Source organism: Pocillopora damicornis, chromosome 3, assembly GCF_964200805.1.
Source record: "Pocillopora damicornis chromosome 3, jaPocDami1.2, whole genome shotgun sequence".
Taxonomy (NCBI): Eukaryota; Metazoa; Cnidaria; class Anthozoa; order Scleractinia; family Pocilloporidae; genus Pocillopora; species Pocillopora damicornis.
The window spans coordinates 18,320,889-18,334,598 of record NC_142672.1 but is presented as its reverse complement, the minus strand read 5'-3'; the positions used below and the strand labels follow the sequence as shown (position 1 = coordinate 18,334,598).

General features: G+C 37.6%; 1 protein-coding gene and 2 long non-coding RNA genes across 5 annotated transcripts; 1 reads left to right on the top strand and 2 right to left on the bottom strand.

Moving 5' to 3' along the window:
* Positions 1-32: 32 nt before the first annotated feature.
* On the bottom strand, positions 33-5,293 carry LOC113666903 (uncharacterized). Its single transcript, XM_027182707.2, has 8 exons — positions 5,073-5,293; positions 3,358-3,657; positions 2,816-3,067; positions 2,137-2,310; positions 1,740-1,841; positions 1,392-1,555; positions 744-1,091; positions 33-453 (listed from the first exon to the last, which is right to left on the bottom strand). The coding sequence occupies exons 1-8, from the start codon at positions 5,113-5,115 to the stop codon at positions 226-228; spliced, it is 1,611 nt and encodes a 536-aa protein (XP_027038508.2). The 5' UTR covers positions 5,116-5,293; the 3' UTR covers positions 33-225.
* Positions 5,294-7,120: 1,827 nt separating this feature from the next.
* LOC149048629 (uncharacterized) lies at positions 7,121-8,543 on the bottom strand. The gene is made up of 3 exons (XR_016185152.1): positions 8,412-8,543; positions 8,234-8,320; positions 7,121-7,260 (listed from the first exon to the last, which is right to left on the bottom strand). It is a non-coding gene; the product is annotated as an uncharacterized LOC149048629 (long non-coding RNA).
* A 1,105-nt stretch (positions 8,544-9,648) lies between these two features.
* Positions 9,649-11,710, top strand: LOC149048628 (uncharacterized). 3 transcript variants are annotated; one of them, XR_016184997.1, is made up of 3 exons: positions 9,649-9,734; positions 10,173-10,302; positions 11,543-11,710. It is a non-coding gene; the product is annotated as an uncharacterized LOC149048628 (long non-coding RNA). The 3 variants fall into 3 exon arrangements; XR_016184999.1 differs by lacking the exons at positions 9,649-9,734; positions 10,173-10,302 and adding an exon at positions 11,240-11,451 and having other exon boundaries at positions 11,524-11,710; XR_016184998.1 differs by lacking the exons at positions 9,649-9,734; positions 10,173-10,302 and adding an exon at positions 11,246-11,451.
* Positions 11,711-13,710: the final 2,000 nt, after the last annotated feature.

The following is a 13,710-nucleotide window of genomic DNA, read 5'->3' as shown; positions in this document are numbered from 1 at the left end:
TTGCGCGCGGAGTAAATAAAGTCACGAATCAAGAAAGGAACTAAAAATTAATATTTTATTTCGAGAATTTTTCAAAAGCAATTATTTTCTTTTCTTATTTTTGTTCATGTTGTCAAGTCTAGAATTAAAATGATAAATATTCAGCAAATTAAAAAAAATATGATTTCGAACAAAGTATCAAAGTTGTACTTGATGTGTCGTTCTGGAACAAGGAAACTTAACTTTTTAAATTTTAAGGCCAAATCCTTCGGGATTCCTCCGTCTTTTTTTTTTTATTTCCTGGCTAACAAATGCTATCAACTGGTCCTCCGCTGCTCTCTGCGCTTCTTCGTTGTAGTGCACATGATCTAACGTACCATTAGGGTATGAGGCGGTCATGGAATACACATCTAACACAGGGATACCAGCCTTGCACATGCGACTAACTGCATACTTGTGGAACAACTCAAGTCTCTGAAAGATACATAAGGGATAACTTCGCTACTTAACGGATTTTGATGGAAAGTGTTTCGCAAAAGATTTCACAATTTAAAAGCCTCTCCTGGCTGCAGGAAAAGAGTTAAGTAATGAAGTTTTGCTGTTTTCAAATAAACGATTTGTACAACATAAGAATCGGATATCCTTTTTCCTGTAAAAGATAAATTTTTCAATCTCTCTTTAGAAAAAAGGAGAAGACCTAGAAAAATCAGAAGTATATTTAGCAATTCCCGTTTTTCATAACCTATCGCGATCGAATATCACACCTGATGCGTATGAAATCTCCAATGGGTTTTGTTCCTAAGCAGCTCAGCATACATTTTGTGAACCATTTCCTTTTCTATAGAGGTGGTCGTCTTCCAAATTAGGATGGGCATGTTTTCCATTGTGTTATCTAACTTCTTCTTTACAAGTTTCACTACATTGTCTATAAGGCGTCTGTAAGTTGTGAAGTTAAGTGATACGGAGTAATGAACACCAAGATTGAAGAGAAACACACTGTCTTGTGTCTTTAAGTCTGAAGAGTTGAGAATCTCACTCATATGTTGCAGGATAATTGTCTCGTCAAAGTCATTCGGCTCGAACTTTGTCTTTGCTTCTTTTTCACTTGTCAGCTGAAAATTTCATAAAAAAGAGCTGATCATTCAAAAATCCCAATCAACAACCTCGGTGTCGTTGATGCAAAGTCAGCCATTTTCTTGACTTTTTTAAAGAGTCCACTTATAAAAAAAAACCCGTCAAATAGCTAATGATAATTTAAAACCTATGCACCACTGAGCCTGCTATATCTCCAACGACTATAGAGGTTAAAGAACTGAAACACTGAACAAAAAATAAAATTGATAATTTAATTATTGTTTCCAATCAGCGTCAATATCAAATTTTCTTGGCCTCAAATAGACTTCAATCCCTACCTCATATATCCACATGTAGGAACTGATGCACTTTTTGAAATTTTCTTGACAAATTCCTCTCGATTTAAGGGAATTTAAAAATCTTTGACTGACAGAATCACCATATATCCACAAAGTATCGGCCTGTGTTACTGAGTTTCCTTTTCCTGTTGCGGTTTCGATATCTGGTAATGAAAAAATAAAGGAAGGTCTGTAGTGAAAATTTATAAATTGATTACTTATTTCGATAGAACCAGCTAAAAAGCAAAAAAATGAAAAAAAAAAGAGAATGACGATTTGTTACAGGATCTACTTTAACGCACTCCCTTTTCATGTGTCAAGGAAGATAAATTTTGTAGGAAAACAAACCTGTTACGTACGGCAACCACTCTCTGTTAACCCATCTACCGAATCCATTCTGCACAAAGTTACACTTAATCCCACAACTTTTTGCCAAATTTTTTGAAGAGTCTGGGGAGATTGTCAAAGAAAAAATGTTAGGAAAAGTCTGACATTTCTAAAAATTTTTAATTAGTCTATATTTTCACATTGTTTCCCATTTAAGTAGATTTGATTAGATTTGATTTGTTTTGATTAAGATAAGATTTAAGTAGTTTTGCAAGTTAACTCCATCATGTTAGGTTGTCTCTTTAACTTATGCTAGTATTTACTGAGATTTGTAAGTACACTATAAATAAATAAAAACATGATCTCTATATTCAACGTACAAAGCAAAAATACTCAATCCCAATCTGGTCAAACATACCCTCTGTTTCTAAACCAACAATGCAGGATGGTGTGACAAAGGCATCAGGGGTGAGAGCGCCACTCCACGGAACAAAAAAACTGAATGTTTTTTGTCCACTTAGAGGCTGTAGGATGTAGTCATCGCCAGTGAATCCCAAGACACCATCTGGTTGATACTTTCCTTGAACCGTTCCTGATACATGAAGAAAGATTCAATACCATTCAGTTACTTTATATTTGGTCGACGGCCCAGCCTTTTTTGCGAATCGGGGCGGCTGGAGGCGTCAATGTGCCTACGGCTACATGTATTATTAGACAATATTAGAACAGCTCGCCATTTGTTGTCCAAAAAATTTTTATAAAAGGAATCAGTCGATTCTGTCAGAATTAATTATCAATTAATTTATTGAGTCGCGAATCCCGCTATCCACTCGTTTAATTTGGTGCAAACGAAAATTCTACTCGTAATCTCTTATCTCGCTCTTTTTTGGCGTCGCATTACAAAATATACTAGCGGCCTCGCAACGTTTGAGTAAGAAGCAGCGAGATCATGATAGAAAGATTTCCGTCCATGCGAGGTCTACCTTACAGAGTGCGTTGTCCATCTTGAATAAAGCTCAAATCAACTCCCTGGCATTTGGGTTGGAATGCAAAAAAAAAAATCTCCCGGTAAAGATGGATCTTCATAAATTACTTACCTATAATAAACCAATCCACCGGTGGATCCCGCAAACCATCACATAAAGTGAAATCCAGCGTTATCTGGGCGGAGTAGTTGCCAGGTTCCATTGCTAAGAACACCACCTCGTACATGCCGTTGTCGAGGTCCCAGACTTGCGGCGCAATTGATGCCGGGCCTTGTTTGATGTATACTCGCCATGCATCACCCCCAAAGCTTTTCATGTGGCCATTTTTCGTCACGGATTGAATAAAAAAACGACTGAATTGACCTTTTAAAAAATCAGGAGAGCAAAGTGATTATTGAGAACATTTTCGCCTCAAGCTAGCTTTTAAACTTTAGGGGATGAAATCGTTATTTAGCGGAAATACACTTTTTTTTATTTTAAATTTGTTATCAAGTTCTGCAGTCCTTTTCAGTTGATTACTGATTTTCATTATGTTTAATGGTAATCAACAACTTTCGCCAGAATCTTACAAGCAATACAAGATATCTGATCATAGGGTAACATTCTATGTTTACAAACTGGACCACTTTTAGGCTTTGTCTTCTTTCTTTCACCTGCAGGAAGTATCTCCCATTTTGTAATAAAACTTCTCCACGCATCACTCCTCAACTCTGAGTTTATTTCTCTTCGGGTCCAGGCAACTCGGTTCTCACACGGTTTGACCATTCCTTCCCAGTCTACACGCCATTCATGCATTCTACACCACTGATGACGAAAAGTTCTGAAGTCGTTCAAATGGGATATGTCATAATAGGGTAGCTTCCACATAATGCGAAGAATTGCCAAGGCAGCAACAAAGAGAAAAACGATGACAAGGCGTAAACGGAAGAGGCGCCCAGCTAAGCATCTCATCACTAAAACGTAATCAGGAAATGAGGAATTCTATTTAAATAATGCAAACTTCATTGACAGATTAACAAATGATGATACGAAATTAGGCCGGCTACTTCATAAAAAGGGGATAAACCAAGTGCGAGGAAGATTATCGAAGGGTTATCGATTGGGATTGCTGAAGGAAAGTTGAATCATAGTTGGGGTTATTAACTCTGGAGGGCTGGTTCACGTACTTCGAACAGACTCCCGTCAACAGATGTCAGTAACTATCTCAAAAACGGCATATTTACCACATTCACTCAACAAGCGACCCGAAAAAGATTGACCTATCATCACCAACGAAACAAAACTGACCAGTAACCACCGAATTTGGATTTACAGCCAATCCCGCCGCCACAAAACGTACAATCTAGTTTACATATACCGAAATTATAAAACTCAGCCTCTTCACGCGACTTTGATGACGGCTTTCCCTAAGGTAGTCGAAACGTTATTCGTGCTCAGGATTAGAGTTACCCTCACGATTAGAATAAATCATCAATTGCCCTAGCTTTTCACGTAGGACATACTGTTTCGGATAAGAATGGGTCATTGCTCTGAATTATCATCTTAATTACATGAAATGATCACATTTTATAATGGCTCATTTAAAAGATATGTTGACGCTGGAAACAAAGCAAATCGAGAGAACCTACTCTTACAGGAAAAGGCCCTAAATTTATCGTAATTTCGCATTTTGTTTTATTAAGAGTATTTGCCCTTTAATGTCTCCATAGAAACCGGTCTGGTACAAGAAACCTTCATAGTAGCTAAATAAAAACTCATCTTTCAATTTCTTAGGGGCACGAAATCTTGGCAATTTTCCTAAACGTAGTATCAAAACTGCGAAAAAGGAATGAGACATGCAAAAAGAATTTGCTATGCTTTACAAACAAAATGTATGCTGCGAGTATAACCATGAAATATCATTCTTAATTCCTCCCTGAAAGCTTGCGGTTGCTTGGAATAATGCCTCATGAATAAAAAAAACAAAATTAAAAAAATCTGGGTTACAGGAATTGATAACAATAATAAAACGTTCGAATATTTTAGGAAGCCGTCCCGTATTGCTATATTTAAGACTCATTGCATTACATTTATTTCCAGTATAATGTCTGCTTGTGATCTTTTAAAATTCTGGCACCGCAAGGTAAATTAACAGCGAGTTCATCAGTTCAGTCGTTTCCCGAAAAATATGAACTGCAAGATAATTTTCCCTTTGCTTGAAAATGGTAATCGTTATTTTTTTGTAGTCCATCACAATGATTTAACTACTTTCATCAACCTATAGCTGATAATCTTGTCAAACTTGTCGAGAGCGGATCTTTCCGACGCAAAACTTGCTCCTTTTACATACTAAACTACGCTTTCTTTAAATGCTGATGTTATAACTTACTATGAAGAATCCAGGTGGCGTTATAGTTGTTTGTTAATTTCATCCCAGTCCATTGAACTGTAGAAGTCCAGAAACATGGAGTTCGTGATCGACACCGGATGTACGCAGACTCAATCGTGATCGATAATACTTGTTAAAATTGAAAAATTGACGAGTGTAAGCCACGTATGACGGAGAACGAGTAGAAAGGCAAGAGAACAGGGTCAAGCTACCAATGAACCGAGAGAGTCTGGGAAGAAATCTCTGCAGCTATCCCAGTCACCAGTGCCCATCATCCTTGCAGTTTTCTCTCTCAACTTTTTGCAAATATGTTGACTGCACAATCACGGCACTAAGTTATCTAACGAGTTCAATTTGCTTCGTTTTTTTCACGCGTGGAGCCCACCGCCGGTAAGGGCTCTTTTCTGCAGGCTGACGCCCAGTTCCAACCACAAGTCACAAAATATTTATTATAACATTTTCGTGAACCGCTCAAGAGAATCCCAAACACTCTGGTTTAAAAAAAGTAAGAGACAAAATTACATGGGTTCATCTTGAAAGCAAGAGTATTTTCAACAAGGAAAAAAATTTTTATGCTTACCTTTTTTATTACAGTAATTTTGGAAAACAACGAATTACCCTTCAAACGTAAGGCCTGTGTTATAGCTGAGGTGTTTTTCCTCTAAAAATTAAGCGTTTTGACGTTAAATGTAATTTAAATCATTCACTTTTAGTATGATGTTTCTTTGGGAGAGAATAAAACTCCACGGACTGCAAAAAGTAAACTGGCCAATAAATACCCAGACGCAAATTTTTAATGGGACAAATTTTACGATCTCCCATCCTATGCAACGCTAGATTCTAAGACTAGGGAATTTATATGCAAATTTTTTAATTACATTGTCTATACAAACGAAAAACTTTACCACTGTGATTCAACTAACTCCCCTAGCTGTACATTCTGTCAGGAAGGCCTAGAGATATAGTCGTATTCAGGCTGGAACACCAATTGAGTCTGATACGATTCCAGCCAAAAATGATATTAAACAAGACTAAATTTTAGTCAATAATTATAATCTTATTATAAGGGAAAAATTGTATATACAGTGTCATACCGACTGACTTAAACTCTTACTTGAGATAAATATGAAGACCATTGTCAGCACAGGTTATTTACAAAATCATGAAAATGTACTTAACTGTTTTACACTATGCAAATGAAACATTTCATTAATTGATAATCACATCTAACTATAAAGGAAACATTATATACACTCTGACTCCCATCAATGGATTTTACTTCTTACTTAAGATAGTTATTAAGACTACTGTCATTACAAGTGGAAATCATTAAAATGTACTCGAAGGTTTTTACACTGTATAAATGGAAACATTTCAATCTATTCCCACAGATGTTCTACATTTAAACCAAGAAGGTGAGTGCCAGATTTAAAAAAGTATGATTATTCACTTAAATCACAATTAGGAGACTAGCCTAAGATTTAGATGCAGCTAAAATTTCAAATACATAATAATACACTACTTAACAAATATACTATGCAGCCACATGACTTAAACTTAATTTGTGCAGAACCTTGTTCACTATTAAATGTTTCTTGGTATGATTAACAATAACAATTACTTTAATTTATCTAAATTGTAGGTCTTCTTTGCCCTGTTCTTCTAACTCAAATTACGTTCACAATTAGGTACATTCAAAGGGGAATATTCGACCGTGTGCTAGTCATGATTTTAGAGTAAAATACAAAAAAGAGTACCGACTCACAAAACAAAAAGATCATAAATACCATTTAAGGTAAAAGAAATATGCTCGATAAATTTAACGGAAGGGTTCGCTATATTTATATCATTGAAAGCCTCCATTCAAGTCACTATACCACTGAGTTCTGATATTAAACTCAATTAAGAAAAGAACATTTGACCCTATAAAGCAATATTGCTACAAGCAACAATCGCACAAGACTATGGACCTAACGTGAAGTGAAGGGCACTGCATGATGCATCAATGATAGTAGATAATGAAATCCAGCAGAAAGTCATACCTTAAACACACTCAATAAAGGAAGTAACAAAATTGGCCCCATACAAAATGAGCACATTGTCCAAGTGCGGAAAGTGAGCTCCCAAATCATAAATGAGATGTACGCATATGACTTTGATACGCTAAGCTTCAATAAATGGAGATGAACTGAAAAAGATAAAATTGATACAGTGATAGAGTCACCGCAGTTTACTCTTGACCAAGCAGCCATTTGTTAAATAGAGTGACTGCACAAACACTTATCAACTGGCTACCAGCCAACAATCGTATCATAACTGCAAGATTCCAGTCACGGTACAAAAACCAAAATAAATTGTGACCCAATCTTGTGTACCAAGTCGCATAACCAATGCGGAAGAGGAAGACGATTTTTACCAGAAGTTAAGGGACCTCAGCCGTATCACCTGACCGGAAATTCAAGAAAAGGCGAAAGTCACCAAGGAAAAACAAAGAGTGACATTTTATGAAACGGTTGAAACGCTTAGGGTGAAAAAGACTCAACTTGCATACGCAAGAGATGGTAGTCTTGATTTCAGCAAATCAAAGTTCTAAAAAAGTGCAGCTGTATCACCTGACCGTTAAGAGAGTGTCTCTGTAAGAGCGGTCCGGTCGATTTTGCTTGAGACACAGATTTCGCTCGTTTCTCGTGTGTTGTAAGACATTCATGTACCTATACTAAAACCACAATCAGTTTGATCGGATCTCTTTATTTTTCAGAGTTTTACGGAAATTAAATTTCACTCGAGCGAAGGCTTGTCGTGACACTTTTCAAGACTTTAATTTCATACAACTTTGGAGGACAATTTGCAAAAAACTACGGAACTCAGCAAAAAACAAATACCACAGCCATGTATATTAACTCTATCTTATCTATCGAGGTGACTTTGGTAAACATCACGTGTCAATCAAGGAAACAGGGAGACTTGAATGACACCTTATCGGTTCGCCTAAATCACACACGCCAAAACCGATCAAATTCAAGGTAAATTTTTGAAAAAGTGAGGCGTTCTTAACTGATCCAACTAACATAGCTAGGAAGTAGGTGCCATAGAAAAGGTAACTACAGAAAAAAACTTTGCGGCCCGACCTTTACGAGAACTTTATAACTCCGTGAACTTACCTAATTTTCGGCAATCTCCAAGTTTGGCCGCCATTTTGAGGGACTTGTTTACATGAAGCGTAACCGATATAAATCAAGCAGGTAGATCTAAAACCGTCAGAAATACATACGAAAGCAATTTAAATGAACTTTACTTTCAATTCAAGCGGCAAAATTGGAAATTGTTCGTTAAACTTACCATCCCCATGCGACCATTTATCCCAACAATTCAAACACTACAACTTTCTGAATTCCCCTCGTCGATTCCACGACAAGAAATAACCTGTGCTACTCAAGCTTCGACTCGAATGTGAAGTACGAATCAAATAACATAGCTGCTTCATCTTCGCGGCAATATCACGCTGGTATTTTGATTTTCCGATCGACAAGAACGGTGATCAAGAATCGATCGGTTTGTTTACCTCATAAACGTGACCGCTGACCAGCTGCTGAGTGAAAACAGGGCAGATTATCAAAAGATTTTGGGAACATTCGAACATATGCATTAAAGCATCATGATAAACATTAGGATTCTCAGTCTTAATGCGAAGGCATGCTTCGTGTTGCAGACAACTTTTATTTTACTCAGTATTCTTTTTTATTTCAAATACATTTCGTTCCAAATAGTACTAGCATCAGTTCATAGATTTAAAAACAAATCTTTACCACGTAAATAAATGTGTTTAGATAATCGAGATAACCATTGAACCTATTGTATCGCACCGGAAATAACGTGTCTTGTCTTTGCCCAACTCTGAGAGCGTGGAGCGGCAAAGACGCGAGATACGAGTCTCGCGTGGAGCGGCTTCACCATGCTCACAGGATACGCGTGGCCTCACTATCTTTAAGAAAAGTAAGAGACTGCTCGAAGTCTGTATTCCGTTCAACCATTTCATAAGAGTGACGCGAGTCTTTCAATTGAGTGAGAAAGTCACAAACCCATTCTTTACCTCACGAGCGTAACCACTGACCACTCACGAATTACAATAGGCTTCTCCTTTGACGCGGAAATTGAAATCGTATCGAATATACAAAGTTATAGTGAGTTCCTTTAGATCTCCCGAACTTGTATCGCGTTGGAAACAATTACAAGTACAGGAAGAAGTCGTTCATTAGCGAGACGTTCATTATGTCTCAGGACTCCTTTTTGAATAGCAAAGATGGAAAAAACTTTGGTTCAGCGTGTGGCTTAAGTGGTTTGGTACGACTGTCTGAATGCAATGACGAAGTAAAACATCATTTGATAAGCTGCCACCTGTCTAAAGAGGTTTTTAAGTGAAAATGAGCTAATCTTTGCAAAGATTGGCCTATTTCACCTCGCTCAGGAGGATAAACAAAAAAATGTGGATTTGCCATAGGCATCGCCACACTCTGGGGAAGTTTTAGAGAAGTGCAAATGTAACATGTCAGTATCCTGATCATGATGGTATCAGGAAGCGTATCCAAGGCAGAGATGTAATTACCTTGCTTATGTCTCAGGACATTCAAAAGCTGTTTGGAGTTATTATTCCAGTGGAATCAGGTAGTCTTCAGTAATATTTTCTGTTATCTATTTTTGTCACGTGACATATCTGCTCGAAAAGAGAAGAAATTCTTTATTAGATGAAGGGTACTTAAGTACACATCACGTTGAAAAAAAATAGATCAATGTGTAAGTGCTTTTAATTACAGATGGAAATATGTACAATGTTGCTCGGTTGATAATCAATAATGTTTTTGTGGAAGATCAAATCACCTGACAACGCAATATACCTACTCATGCGTACGGTTCACAATTATTTGCGGTCAGTTTTCCTCAGTTTGTATGATTCTCATTAACTACTATGATTAAATTTGCAGACTAAAAGACCCCTTATTTGATTGAGAATAATAAAAGTAAACCGTACATGTCGGTTTTTAATTTCTGATGGATGCTAGTGGGCTTTACTTTAACTGAGAGATTTGCAATCGCTTACCTCAGCTCTCTGTGTCCCATGCCATAAGAAGCACAAGAAAAAAGTTGATGATAGTGAGTCTTGGCTGAGACAAGAAGAATCAGAGAAGAATCTACGGTCCCCAGAAACGCCACTATTAAACACGAGACAACTAAGGTAAATTGAATTAAGTGTTATTTGTTTTATTTAAAACTATCGTTCAGATTATAAGATACCCGAAAAACTCTCCTCACCGATTTTTTTCTTACATTCTGTTAATAAAAAGTTTCAATAATTATAAAGGCTTTCTTGTTGATCGTCTTAATAGCAACAGTTTCCAGGATCCAATCGGAGCAAAAGAGAGAACAATTTTCTGTGTAGCTAGGTAAGGCGACATGCCGGCTTTATACTTCTTCCGGCGTGATAACGATAATGATGACAACAATGGGCAAAAAACACCGTCCGCTAATGATGACGATCATCATAGTTATTAACAAATCTCAGTTATAGTCCTGAAAAAATCTCAGGGGGTCCTTTGAACAATCCACTTAATCTCGCCAGAAGTCAAAGTTGCCTACACTTAATCTAAGGTTCGTGCGATTTTACGACGAATTTTCAATTCCGGTGTGTTGCATGCGCGACTTTTGATAGAACAAACCTGCACGCGCCATAACTTAAAAGAACGTGTCAGCGGAATGAATCAAATCTCTATCACTTTGCATACATTCTTGGGAACAAAAAAATTACTTAGAGCAAACATTCTAAGTATAGTGTTCATTCCTTGCAATGGGGTATAAATAAAAGGTTCTGGTGGAAAAGACACCTTATTTTATACCACTGATGACAAGCAAAAAGGTTATATGGGCACCCGGTTAAAAATATTTTGATAACTCTATTAATACCAGCTCTAATTTAAAGGAGAAAGTTATGAGAATACAATAAAAGTTGTCTGTACCACGAAGCATGCCTTCGCTGTTTAGACTGATAGTCCAAGAGCTTTTTGAGCATGTGATCGAATATCTTATGACGATAAGCCTGCCACCCACCCCACCCCGCGCTATACTGTTTTCACTTAGCGGCTGGTCAGCGGTCACGTTTATGAGGTAAACAAACCGATCGATTCCTGAACACCGTTCTTATCGATCGGAAAATCAAAATACCAGCGTGATATTGCCGCGAAGATGAAGCGGTTATGTCACTTGATTCGTACTTCACATTCGAGTCGAAGCTTGAGTGGCACAGGTTATTTCTTGCCGTGGAATCGACGAGGGGAATTCAGAAAGTTGTAGTGTTTGAATTGTTGGGATAAATGGTCGCATGGGGATGGTAAGTTTAACGAACAATTTCAAATTTTTCCGCTTGGATTGAAAGTAAAGTTCATTTAAATTGCTTTCGTAGGTATTTCTGACGGTTTTAGATCTACCTGCTTGATTTATATCGGTTACGCTTCATGTAAACAAGTCCCTCAAAATGGCGGCCAAACTTGGAGATTGCCGAAAATTAGGTAAGTTCACGGAGTTATAAAGTTCTCGTAAAGGTCGGGCCGCAAAGTTTTTTTCTGTAGTTACCTTTTCTATGGCACCTACTTCCTAGCTATGAAGTTAAGAACGCCTCACTTTTTCAAAAATTTACCTTGAATTTGATCGGTTTTGGCGTATGTGATTTAAGCGAACCGATAAGGTGTCATTCAAGTCTCCCTGTTTCCTTGATTGACACGTGATGTTTACGAAAGTCACCTCGATAGATAAGATAGAGTTAATATACATGGCTGTGATATTTGTTTTTTGCTGAGTTCCGTAGTTTTTTGTAAATTGTCCTCCAAAGTTGTATGAAATTAAAGTCTTGAAAAGTGTCACGACAAGCCTTCGCTCGAGTGAAATTTGATTTCCGTAAAACTCTGAAAAATAAAGAGATCCGATCAAACTGATTGTGGTTTTAGTATAGGTACATGAATGTCTTACAACACACGAGAAACGAGCGAAATCTGTGTCTCAAGCAAAATCGACCGGACCGCTCTTACAGAGACACTCTCTTAATTCCCCGCAATCAGGATTAAGGAAAAACGGAGGAGCGACACCAAATTAGTATGACCGCTTTCCAAGGACAAATTGAAAGGTTCAGACGTACCATGGACTTTTTCATCTCGAGCTGTCCAACAAGTTGAGCCAGAACGCTCCAAAATGGTATTCCAAAATGGCACTCAGGAATTTTGCGGAAACAGCACTAGTTTGCAAGAGGGATATCAGATGACAGCTGGAGACTGATTATCGAAAGAAGAGACCTCAAAATTGGAAGATATCAGGAGGTAGATAATTCGTTGAGATACAGTCGGAACTGGATGAAAAGTGCATACAACAGGACTAGGCCATTAAGAAAGGGGGAAGGTTAGGATAAGGAAAAGATTGTCCAATTAGAAGAGCAGGCAAAATTTCACCGGCAAAAATGCCAGTGAAATACCTAAACAACCAGCCTTCAACATTTTCTTCAAGTTCACAGCAGGAGAGAGGATTAATAGGGAAGGTAATAAAAGTGCTGAAAATAACAGCAAGAATGTTGTTCTTCAGGAACTTAAAAGATTCCTCGAAAACATCTGGGTCGACGAGAAAGTTCCTGATGATTAGTGCTTCGCCGTCATCAAGTTGAGATAAAAGGAAGAATAATTGGCGTGGAAACTGGAGAAGAATAACAATGCTTTCAATCCCTAGTATCAAGTATAGTTCCTCTGAATGAACTGAAAACTCGTGTAGTCAGTCTGCTTAGAGAAGATGAAGGTGGAGTTAACAACAGGAGGTCATGTACAGAACAAATCCTCACACCACGGAGGATAGTTAAACGGTTTCCTGACCATCAGAAGCCCTGAGACACTCACCTCAGAGACTTCAGGAAAGTCCCTCATAGTTTCCCTAAACAGTCACCAAGCAGTACGGAGTACCAACAAGTACTTTTACATCTTTAGAACTGCACTGTATCGCAGGTGTCATCAGCAATTTAAAATTGTGAAAAGATTGTTTCTTTTCTCGTTACAGGCTCCTTGTGGCCGTAAGTTCTGTCATGAACAAGATATTACAAGCTAAAACTCGGCAAGAGAAGGAATCCAAATTATATAGACAGATCTGATTTTTATCCTCTAATAGGAAATTGAAAGACCCTTTAAGATATGACATACAGCCTCGAAACTAGTGGCACCAATGTTGGCCGTGCGAGGAAGGAGGAATTGAGTATTGGCGTGGTTCCTCTTCCGCTGATCTTGAAGGAAAACGGGTTTACGTATGAGGGAGAGATATGACATATGATGCTGATGTTGAAGTTTTAGTCAACTCAGACCTTGGGAAAGCGGCTTCCGCTTTATAAAGGATGAACATAGTTTGGTCATCAAAAGCAATCAGCCAAAATTCAAAATTCTGCTTTATTCCTTAGTTGTCACATCATCGGTCTTATATGTCTGGGAGAAGTAAAGGGATATAGAGAAAGTCATAGAGAAGTCATGTTTTCTTAACAATGCTTTCTATGCAAGATATTAGGGATAGTTAAGACAGATCAAATAAGAGAAGAATATGTAGAAGAAATATTGAACTGGTAGACAAA